Here is a 20,181-nt window from a genome sequence, read left to right as displayed (position 1 = left end):
TGACTCAAATCCATTTAGGTTTTTGTAGTCTGAACAGGACAAAAACACAAAAAATTGGATTATTACAAGCCTGATCCATACCACATTCTTAGGTGGTTTGGAAACCAATTCAAATCGGATTTTTGTTAATGCGTATCATGCTGCGTTCCAGACGAAGTCGGAAGTGGGAATATCCGAGTTGAAATTTCCCACCTACGATCCCAGTGCGTTCTAGTCAATCACACGTCACGGTCACATGAACACACGCCAAATGCATAAACACATGCACAGCCTTCCAGATGCTAGCTAGCTAGCTATGTAGTAGCTATTTAGTTGCTATTCAAAATAGGTGAAAACGTAGGCATTGATTGATACACAAACAATTCCTCTAAACATCCTTTTTTACATTTATTGTATATTGCATATACAGACATTTCCTGCAGTGAAAATACTTAAAAGTTTGTTTTTATGCTTCACAAAAGCCAGCTCCGGTTTATGCTAAGAGGTCGCGCCATCTTGGAAATTATGTCAAATGATGCTACTTGCTGAAGTCGGGGTTCATTGATCTACCCCGAGTTTGCATGTCGGATGTCCAATTTCAAGCAGCGTTCCAGTCAATATTTTTAAGTCGGAGGTGGGAAAATTCTGATTTCCGAGTTGTCTGGAATGCAGCATCAGTCTGAATGGTCAGATCGGATTTTAATGTTTTATTCATCACTCGTTGTGTGCGACGGGTTGATTCGTCAGGTGTTGTGACGAGAAGACATATACTGCATTCCAAACGAAACACAGGACATTTCGAAGGGAAAACAATAATGATTCACAGATTGTAGGATTGTTACAAGAGAGTTTTCAATGAACAAATGACTTAAAAAGTGAGTTTAGAATGACTGTTTGATTGCACCTTTCAGCCCTCCAACATTGTAAGGTAAAGTCTGTGAGGGGAATAGGGATTATCACTTCTGAATGGAACACACCCATTATGTGAAGTTTATGTTGCAGGGCAGACAAAGCATTGAACATCTTTTAAAATAATGCAGACATTGGCTTTACACTCAAAGAGATGCGATAAGGTGCGATAACTAGGGTTGGGGATCGAGAACCGGTTCTTGTTCAGAACTGGTCTCATTCTTTAAAAAATACTGGAATCGTATGATCTTCGTGACTTTCGGTTCCACTAACGGTTGTCCTGTGTGCAATTTTCCGCCGATGCGGCTGGAACACCGTCCTGAAATACTCTGACAGTGTTTCCAGCAGCAGACCTCTGCAGTAGAGCTGCCTTCTACTGACTCTACAGCGTAAAACACACAGCTCTACCATTTCCAGCTCTTTTGAATCTACAGAAACATACACGCTTCTGGTATAATTCGATTCGTGAAAGAATTATTCAAAGGAGCCGGTTCTTTTGAATCTACAGCACGAAACATACAGCGCTTCCATTTATAGTTAGTATACAAGTAATCTTATACTGATGTGCAAGTTATCAACTTGAAATTAAATAAGAATTGTTGAAGTCTTACAAGCCTGATGGACAACATTAGGCTACAAAACACAGTCTAAACTGTCTCTGGAACAGTTTTCTAAGTATAACACCCTGTCTACACCGGGAATATCCATTAACGCACCACAACGGCTTGAGGCTGTTTACATTAGACGCATCGAAACGAATGCTCTTAACCAAATGGAATGGGGCATTCGTTTACTGTTGGCGCGATGCGCCTCAACGTAGGCTTCCAGTGTAGACAGCTTAATTGATTATAATGGGATCTATTTGCTTTTGACTCGAAGCACCGCTCATGTCCGGTGTAGACTGTGTGTAACACTTAAAAGAATCTCAGTAACTGCCATGCTTCACATGCGTCTCCATATGTCACAAACCAGTTTAAACAGGTATACCTGTTGCAAGTATTGATGTTCTGTCTCCATGTGTAACTCCTCACGGTAAGGTAATGCTCTCAGATGGAGCAGATCACATGTATAATGAAGCACAAATGTTCTACTTATCAAAAACTTTACTGTTTGTTATGAAGTTCCCACGGTGCTCACCATGTTTCCTTTCAAATGTTCCTTTAAACTGATAAAGTGTCTTTATTTCAGCAATCTGAATTCCTGACGTTTATTATGAGCCGTCTACTCATTTGTTACTTATTTGCTTCTTGTAAAAGTACTCTCTCAGGAAATCACGGTGCTGTAACAACCATTTCCTGCTATTAGATGGAATGCAGTGTTTGCAATGTGTAATCTAGTCATATATTAGGTATTGGTTGATTATAATCATAATCAAATAAATGAGTCATTTATTAAGATGACATGTCATTGAGAACACGTCATGTGAAATACAGTTGTTGCAGTCGTAGAATTTGGTTTGGAATTTTAATACGTGTGCCTGCAGCTCATTGTTTAAGTAAGTGAGCTTCTTTTCTCCATCTGTGTATGTTCTACAGCCTTGGCTCCGGTAAGGCAGAACCAGAACCGTGCCTGAACGACCTGACGCAACGACCAATTCTGCTGCTACTGCTGCTGAGAGAGGCAACTGACGTGAAAGAGGCCCGGTCTACTTATCTACTTAGTGTCGATCACTACTGTATGTGTGTGTGTGAGTGAGTGAGTGGTGTGTTTGTATGGTTACTGGTACAAGGGAACTAGGTTGTTAGCTTAAGAAATTAAGAGAAAATTAAAATAATATTCTTTAATTTATTAGCAGAAAATAATGTATTATTTGGACTTTTCTTGCTTTTTTTTTTTTTTTCATTTCTTTTTAGGGTAGACCGTTCTTTGTTATAGCTACATTTGTATAATTTAAAGACTTGTGCAATAAGTTTGATTGTAAGTTTCAGTTTGATTGAATCTCTCATTTTCTCTCAAATATTTTGTTTGTACTCCTCATTTTCTCTGTTTTATGGTCAAATGAAATTACCCTTTAACTATCTGCACAACATATGTACAATATGAAGTCACGGTTTCCTAGTATGCTGATTTGTTTACCGTGTACTATGTTTTTTTTAACTTAATACTGTATTTTTAGGAAACTGACTAATTATAATCACGTTTGTTGTTGTAAATTGTAAATAATTGATGGGAAAAAAGGCCATAAATCTCTGTAATAGGGCACTTTGCCGTGGTGAATACATTTTAAGATTAAAGTAATAAAGTTTTATTTACACTACATTCAAGTTTATCCGTATTCATGTATGTGTATACATGTCATGTTTGGTATTTACACGGCACTCATAGGGACTCGTGAATGCCATAGTGCTACCATGTTGTACTACATATTAAATTAGATTATTGTCATCAATTTATTATCAGACCATCATATTGGCTACCAAGCATTTGGTGTTACAGAAAGAAAAAAAAAAGAAAAAAAATCTGGATTTTCTCTTTGAGATAAACCAGGACTTATCTGTGGGATATTTTATAATAGCTCTCAGAGCTATTGACAAAAATACCTATCCATCTATACAGTTTTCTAAACCACCCCCCCTGTAATTCTAAAAAAATACAGCTTAGAATTAGTTGTGGGGCCCCCCTGGACCTGTTGGCCCCTCGAATTGTTAACACCTTTCACCCCACTTGCTATGGCCCTGATCTACAGTTTGTAAAGCTAGACGCATAGATTCCAGCAGGGCTGCAGTACTGATCTCTCTCGACAGGTGTCGCCAGTGGTCGCGGCGCTGCGCTCTCCGCTGCTGTAATATGAAATGTGATGCTCGTGCGCGAGCGCAGCGCACTTAATGCCAAGAAACTCAAGAGACGCAACAGATTCACCAGCACAAGAGAGGAGCTATGCAATGAGACCGCTATTCTAGCTCAAACCTTTCATTCACTGCCTTAAATATAGTTTGCATGCGTTTAACACCCAATTTAAGAAACAACAGTTGTTTAAATTACGTTTTTAGATTAATTTTAAGACACTTCAGACACAGTTCTTGTTCTTTTATAAAGTTCCCATGAGATTGACTCCAGCACTGATGATGCACAACAAAATGACGGAACTTACACTACGGAAAATACGCGCTTTGGATATTTTCGTATGTTTGTCCTTTGTTTCTTGGGCTTATTCTTTCAACATTGACTTGGAACATCCCTTGGTGTTCCGAGGACCAGAGGCGACGTTTTTTGGATATTCAGTTCTGGAGCATGTCCATGACAACACACGCTGGTGAGTACATGATGGAGACTGGAATTAATTCAGGTGTCAGTGTCATGTTTATTTGTTGTCTATATATATATATATATAAATTTTATTATTTTTATTTTTTATGTGTGTGCTTTGTATTTCAGAGGTTCATGATTAAATCTTAAAAAAAAATTAAAAATTGAATTATGATTATTACCAAGCAATCATTACGAGTCTTTTCTATTGCCAAAAAGATTGATGTTGATATTGAAAACATAAACACTTTTATAAAAAATAAAATTTTCATTTTTCCAAGTTATACCCCTGTAACATCTAGTTTATTATGCATTGTTTGTTTATTTGGTTTTGTTTACCCTGGTTTTGTGTTACCAATGACTGGTATCACATACAATTATTTGAGCACTTGAGCCACAGTAAATAATAAACGTATTAATGCTATTACATTAGATTACAACAGAGATTATTTAGCAGAGATGGGCCACTTCTATTCAAATGAATGGGAGAAATTGGAGCACCCAACCAAGAAATTCTGAGAACCAATCACCTTTTAGATACAGACATTGCCTGTCAATCAACTCTAGAACGCACATGCGCATTAGCTATTATAGCTTCTTTTTTTTTTTAAGCGTAATATGTAGTAAAGAATCACAATTTATGATACCAGTATTGACAGATTTTATTGCTGATTTGAAATATGTTCTTTGATCGTAATCTTGACCAACCGTTTTTGAGATTTTGGTCTTTCCCCTTTCAAGTAGATAGGAGCTGCACTGGCATGACTGGAAATAGCCTCCCGAGAGCGTTCCAAAGATGGCCGACAGACTGACTTGATAGAAATACTTTGATTACAATGATGCAGCGTTTTAAGTGAACTTCTGTGTAACTGAATGTTTAAGTTTGAGGCTCAATCTGCTGAGGTTTGTATCACAAAACCCGAATTGTCTTTTGGCGGTCAACTAACTCAAAGACATAAAAAAAAAAAAAAAAAAAAAACTTTTTAGCATATTTACATTGATCTTCAATAAAATGATGAATAAATTCTTGCGTCGATACTGAGCCTAACGGAAAGCGCTCGAGCGGTCTGTTGTTGCTATGGTTACCTCCTCAGGTATGCGTGCTACTTATGTGCGCGAGCAGATATTTGACACCAGGTGAAAATTTGCGTGCTAACTTGTATTTGACTTTTTTTTTTTTTTTTTTGCTGAACCGTTCTTTTTTTATGTGAAAGATTAAAACATTTTCGTGTATGTACTTTTGTATGTAATGAAAATATATATGTTATTTTGGAGGTGCAATCATGGGGAATCGTTTCGCATGACAAAATATATTTTGCCGCCTTTACCAAACGTCAACTCGAACAGACATTTAAAACGGAAAAAAAAAAACTTGTTGGTTAGTCTTTGCGAAAATAGTATTACAAGCAGCTCTTAAAAGTTGTTACACCTAATATACATGATGTAAATATTTAGTATTGCTCAGTTTTTTATAATGTAAATATACACAGTAACATGAGTAGGCCTACTGTAAAGTACTATGTATGTTTTCCTCACTGTTATAACTTGATGCTTGCAATTACATTTCAAAATCTCTTGTGACCAGTGTTTGGTGTAATGCATTACTAAGTAATTAATTACTGTAATTAAATTACTTTTTCATTGAAAAAATAAAGTAAGGGATTACTCTTAATTTTTCAGTAATTTACAGTTATCTCTGATGTAATTGCGTTAAATACCGTATAGAATAGAACAATTCTATATAAAATAATAGTGAATTTAAAATCGAAATTTAACATCTAATGTTAAAATATGTTTTCTAATTTAACGCTGCCCCTTTAAATTCTTTGGCCAGTTCATGAATAATTTATTGGAATTTTCTATGATTTATTTGATAGAATTAAAGGAACAGTTTCATGTCTATCCTTGTATTTTTCATCTAGTCGAGGTTGATCAGGGTTTTAGAAAGTCATTAGTAATAAGTAATGCAATTACTTTTCAGAAAGAGTCATTAGTACAGTAATCTAATTACACTGTAGAAGATGTAATTAGTAGTTAGTAATTAATTACTTTTTTAGAGTAACTTACCCAACACTGCTTGTGACTTTATGCAGATGTTTAGCTTTTCTTCCAAGCTCTGTCCTAAATTTTAAGGGGAAAACTCTGGTCAGTGCTCAAAACATTGCCTTTCCATCATGAAAGAAGTGATGTGCTTACGTCACTGAGTTAGAGAGCCAAAGTATGACAATATGACAATGCAAAATTACTTCCAGCCCTAATTCACTTATTAGGCATCCTTACTATCATTGCATAGCTCTTAAAGTACAGACTTCCAAAGAATAGTAGTTTTGTTTTCACTTATTTACATCACATAACTCTTTTTAATATATTGCCCAGTGTCTCATCCCATGCAACTTGTCCAGAAGTTATTTAGCAGAGTTTCATAATCAGCATCTTGGAAAACAGGACTTTCTTAGTTTGCATTATTCAAGACCAGTACTGGTAAAGGAACATTTTGTTAACTTTAATTATAAACATATCAAGCATTACATAATTCTTAACAGATCTGTAGTTTATGCACATTCAAATAATAATTAGAAATGTTGAACTTTTTCCATATGATTCATATGATGACCCCATGGCGTTTAGAAACGAATGATCTGTTAAGCTTTAGACAATGCATTAATGTTTGTTAATGGACGTTATTACAGAATGGTACCCAAATATTTTATATACATCAAAAGAAGATCTATTGTTATGTCAGAGATCAGATGGTGAGTGTGTATGTGTTGTATATGGTGACCATGTGTTCTCCTAATTTTTTCAGGATTGTGGTTGGGGCTCCCAGAGCAAACTCTTCTTTCAGCAGTTCGGTTCAGTCACCCGGAGCCATTTTCAAGTGTCGGATCCGCAACAACCCAGAGCGGCGCTGTACTGAGATCGACCTCGGAAGAGGTGTGTATCCACATAGAATCTGATGATATCACAGGGAGTCACTGTTGAACTGAATCATATCGTTCACAATGAACTTGACACAGTGGCATCTGAAAACAAATGCTGCTAGTGCTTTTTTCAAAACTAACTTCAGCATAGGTAGCTCAGTGAGTAAAGACGCTGACTACCACACCTGGAGTTCACGAGTTCGAATCCAGGGCGTGCTGAGTGACTCCAGCCAGGTCTCTTAAGCAACCAAATTGGCCCGGTTGCTAGGGAGGGTAGAGTCACATGGGGTAACCTCCTCGTGGTCACTATAATGTGGTTCGCTCTCGGTGGGGCATGTTGGTGAGTTGTGCGTGGATGCCGCGGAGAATAACGAGAAGCCTCCACACGCACTATGTCTCCGCGGTAATGTGCTTAACAAGCCACGTGATAAGATGCCACCCGGATTGAGGCGAGTCACTACGCCACCATGAGGACTTAGAGTGCATTGGGAATTGGGTATTCCAAATTGGGGAAAAAAACTAACTTCAGCATATTAACTATGGACATGTTCCACTGATGTTTGACAACCAGAATCCAAGTGTCCAAATACGTTTGTGTCCATTTTAAACAGTATATATATATATATATATATGTTTTATCATTCCAAATGAAAAGTTTTGAATAAAAAAGTGTGCTTTTGCTATCATTTTTTAAAATAAATGCCACTTGCTTTGATATTTCTTTTATCTAATGCAAACTCATTTATAAACTTTTAAGTGTGCCCTAAATGTCCAAATACTTTTGGGGGGGGGGGGGGGGGCACTGTATAAGGGAGGAAAAAAGATACACACACGTTGACCTTTTGTGACAACATGCCCCAGTAGTGGGGTATATTGTCACACTCTATGGGGAAAGTTGTCACAATGGAACTTGCCACTGAACCATTAAATTGGCAGGAGGGGGGATGACAGTGGGAATGTGTGCCACCATTACATCCACCAAAACAAAATCTACACCTCTCTTTAAATCTACACCGGCACTAAACATCCTGTTATTGGCTGTTCAGCAACATTTAATAAATAAAACAATTCAGAAGCACATAACGATTCATTAAACAACACAAATTGAAAGGGTAACATACAAAAATATAAAAAATTTAAAAAAACTTGTTTTGACCAACCAACATTGTAACTGTGTAAATTTATGACAATAAAAAACATGAGGCAACCTGCCCCAATAAAAATGTGACAACGTGCCCCGACATGAATTCTATGAACAATACCTTTGTCATAGAACCTTTTGGTAAAAATCTGCCTTCATAAGATTGTTGAACGTTGCCTTAATGTATGTCAGTGTGGTTTAATTATCTTCGCTTGTTTATCCAAGAGCGATAACAAAAATATGATGATTGTGAACATTTACTTTAGAAACACTCATTTGGATTTTTGACTAAGTCTTATCGTTACTAAGATTTTGCCCTTGTGACCACTCCCCCATGTGACAACTAGCCCCAATCTCACCATTTGGTGTAATATTAGGCAGCAAAGGAACCACATAGTCGGGTCTCCATGAGTGTGTTATCTATGTGTGTTCTAATAACATTCAAAGAGCTGGTACTGTATATCTTCTTTTCTGTTTACATTTTCATAAATGCCCATTTGTGCTTTTTTGTGTTCACAATATACTGTTTAGTTAAACTGATATGTAAGCAGAGGTGGAAAGTAACTAATTACAACTGCTCTCGGTACAGTACTTGAGTACATTTTTCAGCTTAGTACTTTTACTTGAGTTGATTCAAAATGAAGTATTCAACTTCACTACAGTTATTTTTCACCACAATTACAAAGTACAAAACATGACATAGTATTTCAGAATTTTTGGGAAGAAGAAAGTTATAAGCTCTAAAGCTGTTTGGAAGCCCGCGGGGCACAGCATCATGAGCACAGCAGCAGCTTGCATAAACTGCCACCGGTGTCCTCTCTTCTTTAACTTCTTCAAGACTTTCTGCCCTGTCACTATACAAGAACTATAATACGGTGATTTTCTGCATATTTCATTTTATTCTGGAAAGGAGCCGTTCATTCAGGTACGAGGGAACGGTTTGATCACGTTTATCCACTGATGGCAATGTTTTAACTGTGTCAAACATTAACACAATGTAGTTTGACATATATGTGGGGATATCTTGTTTACTTGCTACTATATGTCTAAAAAAAACCTTTTAAATAACTTAGAAAGATAGCCAATAGTGTTGGAAATTAACGGGGACTCGGAGCAAAAATGTCACCGAAATTGACAAAAATATCCCCAAAATTCAAAATATGGGGGTAAAAAATGCCCACACAATGAGTTCCCATGTTTATTAATAATATCCGATATAGTTACAATTACATACACTTCTGACTCTTGCTCACTCATTTTTATTTCCCGCCATCCGGTTCCTCGCACCATCGCTCTCTGCTTCTATCAATCCGCATCAGTTCGGTATTGTACTCCCGCGTTAAATTCCGTAACTGTTCGACCCTCTTGTTCAAAATAAACTGTCCTAGCGGGTAACACTCTTGCTCACGGCACTGCCCTGTCTCACCTGCTAGAGGCCAAAAGTGCGCAAGTGATGGATGTTATATAAAGAAGCAGTGTTGGGTAAGTTACTCTAAAAAAGTAACTAATTACTAACTACTAATTACATCTTCTACAGTGTAATTAGATTACTGTACTAATGACTCTCTCTGAAAAGTAATTGCATTACTTATTACTAATTACTCCCTAAAACCCTTATCAACCTCGACTAGATGAAAAATACATGAAACTGTTCTTTTAATTCTATCAAATAAATCATATAAAATCAAATAAATTATTCATGAACTGGCCAAAGAATTTAAAGGGGCAGCATTAAATTAGAAAACGTGAATTTTAACATTAGATGTTAAATTTCGATTTTAAATTCACTATTATTTTATATAGAATTGTTCTATTCTATACGGTATTTAATGCAATTACATCAGAAGTAATTGTAATTCAATTACTGAAAAATGAAGACTAATCCCTTACTTTTTTCAATGAAAAATGTAATTTAATTACAGTAATTACTTAGTAATGCATTACACCCAACACTGTAAAGAAGGTATGAGAAATCACAAAACAAAATGTAACCAAATTGCTACAATTTACTTGATAAAAATATCTCAATATGTTAAATAACCATAATGTTAATTAAGACTTTATTATTACATCTGTAATACAATAATACATATTCAGAACAACCACTTTTAGTGTTTGAATCAATCATATCTCTCACTAAACACTGTGTGAAATGTTTATTTTTGCCTTATTTTATTCAGATGGCATGTAGGAGTTGATAACAGTTTGCTTAATAATCTCATTCCATATCTGAATAATTGCTGCAATATCATACAGGATACATTTCCTCCTCTATGAAATTGCATCATATTAGTTTTGTACAGTATGTTAACTTAATAGCCAAAATACTTGGACATACGTGAATGAGAATAAACCTGAACTAGGAATGTGTTTCAGTCACAATGAACATTATGTAGTTTACAGACGATTTAGAGACATTTAGAGACATCAAATGGCTATTTCTATTTAAATAAAGGTTGTATTCTCAAAATGTTCTGTTTGTCCAAGAATCCTCTTGCAGCAATGCAGGTCTTTGGCATTTAGAAGCTGCTAGTTTAGGACCTGTGAGGAGTCTGTTTCTCAAACTAGAGACTGTGATTTACTTGTCTATTTGTTGTGCATCTGGACGTCCACTTCCCTCTCTATCCTGGTTAGAGATTATTTTTTCAAAACTGTAATGCATGGAATAGCCTTCATCTCTCTAAAACAATAGACTTTAGGAGAAAATAGAATTTCAGGAGAAATGTGTTTCTTTTTGCCTATTTTTAAAACCAAAATTTGACTTGCAAGTGTAAAGCAACTTGTAAGAACTCAATACCTCAGCAAATAAGGGAAAAAACCCACTGTACTGTGATTTCCGCATGGAAGCGCAACCATTTTCAATTGTTCTTATAATAAGAACATTTTCTAGAGTATCAAATTAGCACTTTCGAATGCTATAGTAAGGAATAGGTGACACAGTATATGTTTGCCATCATGGGTAAATTTTATTTTGATTAAATACCACTTAAAACAATTATTTCAAACCATAATAATAATTGGCAATTAATGATTTTGACAGTATTTTTGTTCAGTTTAATGCATCCTTGGTGAATGGAAGCATCAGTTTCTTTCAAGAACAGAAATGTCTTTGTGTTCTAAAAATGGAAGTGTATATACTATATATAATATAATTTTCATAAAGTAACTTGTAACGTAATTACTTGAGTAGTTTTTCTGCAAACTACTTTTGCTTGAGTCGTAATAGTTCTTAGTACTTCTACTTGTACTCAAGTGAATTATTTCTTCTTAAGTAAAAAAAAGAAAATCAGTACTCTCTCCACCACTGTATGTAAGCACCTCACTCTATAAGGATCTTATGTGTCTGAAGAGGTCCAAATGCTTCATAACTTGTGTGGTGCAACATAGTGTTTAGCTGTTAGTAAAACATCCTGTGTGAGAGACAAGTGTGATTGTGTTGGACAGCATCAGATAAAATGAAAATAAAAAATAATTGCCACCTATTTGCACAGTCAAATCAGCCTGGGCAGAACAGTAAAAGAACAGAACTGTTTTACATGGGTAGTTTAAACCAAACCACTATAGCACTGAAATTACTCATGGAGTTTGGACCTGTCAATATTTGAAAATCTGCTTTGGACAGACGTTTTAGTGGCTCTTTTTGGCTTGTTTGGGTCATGAAAACATGCTTTACTTCAGCTATTATTAATCATAAAAACAAGGCTATCTTATCAAGTTTTTTCCTGTTACCACTGTTATACTAACACTCATTTTCAGAGCTCATGGCAGCTAGAAATGCCCATTTCCTATTTTAAACATGTAATGTTAGTCATAGGCGTAAACTGATACAGCAAGTCTGTTTTTGTGATGGACAGCAGTTTTCCTTTGAAAACATTTGTCATTATCAGAGGTGTTTGCTAGGACAAGCACCACTATTACTATTGCTCATACTTGATACGTGATTTAAACAAAACCCTAAGATAAAGTATTAAACTTTGGCATGTATCTCAGCACGTTTGTGCCACAGACATGAATGATACCTCAAATTATGCAGCTTTTTGAATAGAGGCATACATCTTCAGAAAAGGTGAAATGTATTTAGTATTAATGTATAAAGTACGGTGGCCCAGGGGTGCACAACACAACAAAATTAGCAAAGCAAAAAAAGCTGAAAACACAACAGAAATAAAACACGGTACAACGAAATTAAGCTACAACACAACAGAAAAGCTAAAACACAATGAAAATAATCCACAGAACAACAAAAAAGCCACAACACAATGAAATTAAGCCACAACACCACTAAAATAAGCCAAAATGGAATGAAACTACAGTGCAACGTAACTGAACCACAACACAATGAAAATAAGGTACAACACAACAGAAATGCCACAACACAATGAAAATAATTAGCCTCAATGCAACGGATGTAAGCCACAACACAACAAAAAAGCCACATCACAATGAAAATAAACCACAGCATAACTAAATTAAGCCACAACACAATGGAAATCATGTACAATACAAAAGAAAAGCCACAACACAATGGAAATAAACCACAATACAACAGAAATAAACCTTAAAGGGATAGTTCACCCTCATGCCATGCCAGACGTGTATGACTTTCTCTCTTCAGCAGAACACAAACACATTTTTTAGAATATTTCAGCTCTGTAGGTTCATACAATACAAGTGAATGGTGACCTTTATAGCTCCAAAAATCACATAAAGGAAACAAAAGTAACTCTAAATCTCCACTTTCACTTTTACATCTGAAAGCTATATGTGGTGCCTGTTTATTTTCACTTTCACATCTGATTGTGAAAGTGAAAGTGGAGATTTAGAGTTAAAAAAGTACTTAAACATTGATCTGTTTCTCACCCACACCTGTTATATCGCTTCTGAAGATATGGATTTAAACACTGGAGTCATATGGATAACTTTTGTTTCCTTTATATGATTTTTGGAGCTACAAAGGTCCCATTCACTTGTATTGTATGAACCTACAGAGCTGAAATATTCTTCTAAAAAATGTGTTTGTGTTCTGCTGAAGAAAGAAAGTCATACACATCTGGGATGGCATGAGAGTGAGTAAATGATGAGAGAATTTTCATTTTTGGGTGAACTATTCTTTAAGAAAACAAAAAAGCCACAACACAACAAAATTAAGCCACAACACAATGAAAATATGGTACAACACAACAGAAATAAGCCACAACACAACGCAATAAAAAAGCCACAACACAACGTAAATAAGCCGTAACACAACAAAAGAAAGCCACAACACAATGTAAATAAGGCACAACACAACAAAAAAGGCACAACACAACAGAAATAAGTCACAACACAACAGAAATAAGCTACAACACAACAAAAAAGCCACAATGCAACAGAAATAAGACACAACACAACATAAATAAGACACAACACAACGAAATTAAGCCACAACACAATGAAAATATGGTACAACACAACGGAAATAAGCCACAACACAACAGAAATAAGCCACAACACAACGTAAATAAGCCGTAACACAACGAAATAAAGCCACAACACAACAAAAATAAGGCACAACACAACAAAAAAGGGACAACACAACAGAAATAAGCCACAACGCAATGTAACTAAGCCATAACACAAGGAAATAAAACCACAACACAACAGAAATAAGCTACAACACAACAAAAAAGCCACAACACAACAGAAATAAATCCACAACACAACGGAAATAAGCTACAACACAACATAAATAAGCCACAATGCAACAAAAAAGCCACAACACAACAGAAATAAGCCACAATACAACATAAATAAGCCACAACACAACAGAGATAAGCTACAACACAACAAAAAAGCCACAACACAATGGAAATAAGCCACTTCACAATGAAATTAAGCTACAACACAACGGAAATAAGCTACAACGCAACAAAAAAGCCACAACACAACAGAAATAAACCCACAACACAATGTAAATAAGCTACAACACAACAAAAAATCCACAACACAACAGAAATAAGCCACAACACAACGCAACAAAAAAGCCACAACATAATGGAAATAAGCCACTTCACAATGAAATTAAGCCACAACACAATGGAAATAAGCTACAACACAACAAAAAAGCCACAACACAATGGAAATAAGATACAACACAGCAAAAAAGCCACAACACAACAGAAATAAAGCCACAACACAATGGAAATAAGCTACAACAGAAATAAGCCACAACACAACAGAAATAAAGCCAAAACACAACAGAAATAAGCCACAATGCAACGGAAATAAGCCACAACACAACAAAAAATCCACAACATAACAGAAATAAAGACACAACACAACATAAATAAGCCACAATGCAACAAAAAAGCCACAACACAACAGAAATAAGCCACAATACAACATAAATAAGCCACAACACAACAAAATTAAGCCACAACACAATGAAAATATGATACAACACAACAAAAAAGCCACAACACAACGTAAATAAGCCACAACGCAACAAAAAAGCCACAACACAACATAAATAAGCCATAACACAACGAAATAAAGCCACAACACAACATAAATAAGCCACAACACAACAAATAAAGCCACAACACAACAGAAATAAGCCACAACACAACAAAAAACCCACAACACAATGGAAATAAGCCACTTCACAATGAAATTAAGCCACAACACAATGGAAATAAGCTACAACACAACAAAAAAGCCACAACACAATGGAAATAAGATACAACACAGCAAAAAAGCCACAACACAACAGAAATAAAGCCACAACACAATGGAAATAAGCTACAACAGAAATAAGCCACAACGCAACAAAAAAGCCACAACACAACAGAAATAAAGCCAAAACACAACAGAAATAAGCCACAATGCAACGGAAATAAGCCACAACACAACAAAAAATCCACAACATAACAGAAATAAAGACACAACACAACATAAATAAGCCACAATGCAACAAAAAAGCCACAACACAACAGAAATAAGCCACAATACAACATAAATAAGCCACAACACAACAAAATTAAGCCACAACACAATGAAAATATGATACAACACAACAAAAAAGCCACAACACAACGTAAATAAGCCACAACGCAACAAAAAAGCCACAACACAACATAAATAAGCCATAACACAACGAAATAAAGCCACAACACAACATAAATAAGCCACAACACAACAAAAAAAGCACAACACAACAGAAATAAGCTACAACACAACATAAATAAGCCACAACACAACAAAAATAAGCTACAACACAACAAAAAAGCCACAACACAATGGAAATAAGCCACTTCACAATGAAATCAAGCCACAACACAACGGAAATAAGCTACAACACAACATAAATAAGCCACAACACAACAGAGATAAGCTACAACACAACAAAAAAGCCACAACACAACAGAAATAAAGCCACAACACAACATAAATAAGCCACAACACAACACAAAAGCCACAACACAAAGAAATAAACCCACAACACAACGGAAATAAGCTACAACACAACATAAATAAGCCACAACCCAACAAAAAAGCCACAACACAACAGAAATAAGCCACAACACAACGGAAATAAGCCACAACACAACAAAAAAGCCACAATACAACAGAAATAAAGCCACAACACAACAGAAATAAGCTACAACACAACAAAAAAGCCACAACAGAATTAAGCCACCACACAATGGAATAAAGATCGAATTAAATCATGATCTCATCTGCATTGAGTCAGAACTGCTGCACGAATTAAAATGCAGTGTTTAAAAATATTTATTTTCTGTTAATTCCTGTTGCGTTGTGGCTTATTTCAGTTGTGTTGTGGCTTTTCTTTTGTGTATGGCTTAATTTCATTGGGTTTGTGGCTTCATTTTGTTGTGCTGTGGTTTATTTCCATTGTATTTTCAACTTTGTTTGCTTTGCAAATTAAGTTTGGGTCACCGTAATGAAGTAGACTTCAGATCTGTGTCATTTAAATGTATGTCTAAATGGCTGTTGCATTCTGTAGAAATCTGTCTGGCTCCTGAAGTATTTCAATACAAATGATGAATGGTTTGGCTAATATTTTCCGAGTGCCAGGGTCAAGAATCCAATATGTAGAAATCTCTTGAAGTTCGATGAGTTCTTTTCTTGTGGTGCAGAGAATTATGCGGCTTTAATACACGCACTCCTGCTTACGCTGTGTTTTACTGACAGAACACACATGAGTAAATGAGGCATTTCAGTAGACCTGGGGTCTCAACTTGAGTATGGGATGAGATCTCTCCAGGGCCCCCTCGAGAAATATCCCTACTTATATGGGGAAACTAGTGTCTGTTTCTCTGAAGATGTAATAACGGAACAGTTTAATGAAAATGATCATCATTTATTCTGTTGTTATTTTTGTCACTGAATGCTGTCATTGTATGGGAAATAGCAGCCTTTTGTGTTCCACAGAAGAGAAAATTTCAGAATTTAAATTTTCGGGTGAACTATCCCATGTTAAAGGTTTGTAATAAAGGTCTGTTGTAAATTTTTGAAGAATGTTATGTCTGATATCACAATACCATGGCTAGACATTCACTCATCTGCTTGGAGACGCAAAACTATTTATTGGTTACAGAAGATCTTGGTAATTGCAAGCATATTTTGAGAAATTCTTTAGCTGTGTACAAATTTACTACTACAAGATCTTCTCATCATACGTCCACAACCTTTTACATTTATAGCCTTAATTGAAGTTCATTACTGATAAAGTGAAATTATATGTTCCTATTGTTTTGTAACCCTCAGTTGTTATGAGAAAATAAGTCCCCACTCTCTTGAACATCTCTTCATCAAATACAGCAATTATCTTATTTCCTTCTAAAGCAACACAGTGTCCATTCAGAGTCTTAGTCAGGGAGTAATTATTATCTTTTTTTTTTTTTTTTTTTGATGAAAAGCATCATGAATGTCTGTGTGATGAGGTTTTATGGCACTACTAAATTATGTACTGTACTTATAGTGCACTTATCCACTATTCAGAACATTTTCAGATGCTGGATATTCATACTTGAAGGAATGTTCCAGGTTCAATACAAGTTAAGCTCAGTCGACATCACTGTGGCATAATATTGATTTCAACTCATCCCTCGTTTATTTAAAAACAGAAGCAAAGGGGGCCTGGGTAGCTCAGCGAGTAAAGATGCCGACTACCACCCCTGGAATTGCGAGTTCGAATCCAGGGCGTGTTGAGTGACTCCAGCCAGGTCTCCTAAGCAACCAAATTGGCCCGGTTCACATGGGGTAACCTCCTCGTAGTCGCGATTAGTGGTTCTCGCTCTCAATGGGACGTGTGGTAAGTTGTGCGTGGATCGCGGAGAGTAGCATGAGCCTCCACATGCTGTGAGTCTCCGCGGTGTCATGCACAACGAGCCACGTGATAAGATGCGCGGATTGACATCTCAGAAGTGGAGGCAACTGAGACTTGTCCTCCGCCACCTGGATTGAGGTAGATTTTGGTTACTGTGAGGCATTGACAATGGAAGTGAATGGGACCAGTCGATAAACATTAAAATATCCAACCGTTTCAGAAGTATAGCCAAGATGGAAACATTCACAGATACTGTTACATCACATATCAGTTTCTGTGAGGATATGTGCATTCCTACTAGGACTTATTTAAAGTTCAACAATGACAAACCGTGATTTACAGCAGAGCTCAGGCAGCTTCGTCAGGCCAAAGAGGATGCTTACAGGGGTGGGGATAAAGTTCTGTACAATCAGGCTAGGAACACAGGAACACACTGAAAAAGGAAATCAGAGTGGCTAAAAGAAGATACTCTGAGAAGCTGAAAAAATGTTTTCTGCTAACGACCCTGCATCAGTGTGGAGTGACATGAAGCAACTCACAAATTACAGGACTTCTACCCCCAACCCTGTGGTGGACCAATAACCGGCTGATGACCTGAATGTGTTCTACTGCAGATTTGAAAGGCACAATCTCACACCCCACACCCACACTGACCTTCCCTTGAATTTACTCCGAATGGTGCCAAAAACAAAAAACATCCAGTGAGTGGAAGTTCTGTGGATAGAAATGTCTTGTTGATGAGAGAGGTCAACAGAGAATGGCCAGACTGGTTCGAACTGACAAAGTCAATGGTAACTCAGATAACCACTCTGTACAATTGTGGTGAGAAGAATAGCATCTCATACCTACACAATAGGCAGGTGGTTTTAATGTTGTGGCTGATCTGTGTATATGTAATATAACAGCTTACTTCTGTAGAGTGATGCGAATGTACAGGTGAACTTTCCATAAAAAAGCGCATTGCGCAATGCAATATCCTAAACTGGCTAAAACACTGAAAATTAACAACAGTCTCTAAAGCATGACAAATTCAGAATAATTCAGGCTAACATCTAAAAAGTAGCTAATATTTCAGTTTATTCATTATTATTTCGGGAGCTCAGATTTTCACAACAAGGACAGTTGTACTGTATCTTGTATATGTCTTTTATATGTTTGATACATGTTTAAATTAATAATGTTTGTACATATTTTTTTCTAAATGTTTGAATATTTGATTAAAGTTTGGTCGGTTGCAGTTTGACACTTTTTTTTTTTTTTTGTCATTTTGCAGATTATCGTCAACTAAAAGATATTATTTTTGTTGACTAAAATTATATGCCATTTTCAGTAAAACTGACTAAAATGAATGAATATGACATGACGAAATATTGACTAATTTTAAAGGACATTTTCGTCAAAACACTAAAACTATGACTAAAACACAAAACATTGTAAAAATTAACACTGTCCTTGTGGCTGTACTTTTGAAACTGTGTATTTTAATATTTACGGACAGGCTCCAACCACTTCCATTGTAAGTGCCTTGCTGTAGGCGATTATTGAATTTTTTTGTGTTTTTTTTTTTTTTTATTCGTTATTTTTTATATATGTTGTAATTAACATTACGCCACAAATGCTGTCAATAGATCTTAACCTGTAACATTTCTTTAATATTTCTGGCTTCCGACCACATATCGTTACATTTATAGCATTTTGTTGTCTGATGATCAAAAGAGAGGATTATTTACAGTGTTTTATATGCCATTTTCTGCAAACGTTTGCTAAACATATTTTATTATATTATGATGTCAGAACTTTGACTCATTTGACTAACTTTGACTAATTAGCTTAAAAAACCTCCTGTCGCAGCCATGCTCACATAACATACAACATCATGCCAGAGAAGTTTCCTCCCAAGTTTCCAAGTTGGCAGTCCAACTTCAAGTGGAGTAATATTGTACTTTTCCAAGTAGGAACTTGGAAAAATGACTTTTCGAGTTGAGCTCCGCATATGTGTCTTGATCAAGGGCACAAAAGGAAAAGTTCATGGATGAAGCCTTGTTGGTTTTCAAATCTACATCCTTTTGGTTACTTTCATTTTTAACCACTACACAACACCACCACATGATAACCAGGTGATATTTGGCCATTTCTGGGATTATTTGCATTGGTTGATAACTTAGCTTTGCTGATTAAAGGAATATTCCAGGTTTATTATTAAGTTCAGTCAACAGCATTTGTGGCATAATGCTGATTACCACAAAAAATAATTTCCATTCATCCCTCATTCATTTAAATAAAAGTAGAAATCTGGGTTAGAGTGTGGCACTGACAATGCAAGTGAATGTGGTCTTTCCATAAACGTTAAAATGCACACTGTTTCAAAAGTATAGCCACAAGACATAAACATTGTTCTTGTTAACATGATTTTAATGTCATAAAATTGCTTTCTGACCTTATCTGTATAAAGTTATATATGATATTACAATGATGTAAACCCTAAACAATTTTTTCACACTAATCAGGTCGAACAGCAGTTTTATCACACTAAAATCATTTTAACACATACAGTATATAATGTTTACATCTTGTGGCTATACTTTTGAAACAGTATGTATTTTAACCTTTATGGACTGGTCCTATTCACTTCTGTTGTAAATGCCTCACTGTAA

At 35.9% G+C, this 20,181-nt stretch overlaps 2 protein-coding genes across 11 annotated transcripts in view; both read left to right on the top strand.

Annotated features, from left to right (window-relative positions):
- LOC127413729 (golgin subfamily A member 4-like) overlaps nt 1-3,147 on the top strand; it is a 63,360-nt gene extending 60,213 nt beyond the window's left edge. For all 7 annotated transcript variants that reach the window (XM_051651109.1, XM_051651111.1, XM_051651107.1 and 4 more), the window contains one exon: nt 2,424-3,147. In XM_051651109.1, the coding sequence (XP_051507069.1) occupies nt 2,424-2,438 (15 nt within the window). In that variant the 3' untranslated portion in view covers nt 2,439-3,147. The remainder of the gene's footprint in view (nt 1-2,423) is intronic.
- A 576-nt stretch (nt 3,148-3,723) lies between these two features.
- The window catches only part of itga9 (integrin, alpha 9), a 144,182-nt gene continuing 127,724 nt past the window's right edge, over nt 3,724-20,181 (top strand). For 3 of the 4 annotated variants that reach the window (XR_007892693.1, XR_007892692.1, XM_051651112.1), the window contains exons 1-2: nt 3,724-4,141; nt 6,941-7,068. Coding sequence is in view for 1 of the 4 variants with exons in the window: in XM_051651112.1 (XP_051507072.1) it covers nt 3,930-4,141; nt 6,941-7,068 (340 nt within the window). In the remaining 3 variants the exon portion in view is untranslated. Of the gene's footprint in view, nt 4,142-4,878; nt 5,038-6,940; nt 7,069-20,181 lie in introns of all 4 variants that reach the window. The other variant, XM_051651113.1, reaches the window with a different exon arrangement.

The sequence above is a fragment of the Myxocyprinus asiaticus genome, chromosome 23 (genome assembly GCF_019703515.2).
Source record: "Myxocyprinus asiaticus isolate MX2 ecotype Aquarium Trade chromosome 23, UBuf_Myxa_2, whole genome shotgun sequence".
Classification (NCBI taxonomy): Eukaryota; Metazoa; Chordata; class Actinopteri; order Cypriniformes; family Catostomidae; genus Myxocyprinus; species Myxocyprinus asiaticus.
Note: the sequence above shows the minus strand (reverse complement) of the source record. Positions and strands in the feature narration are given on the sequence as shown.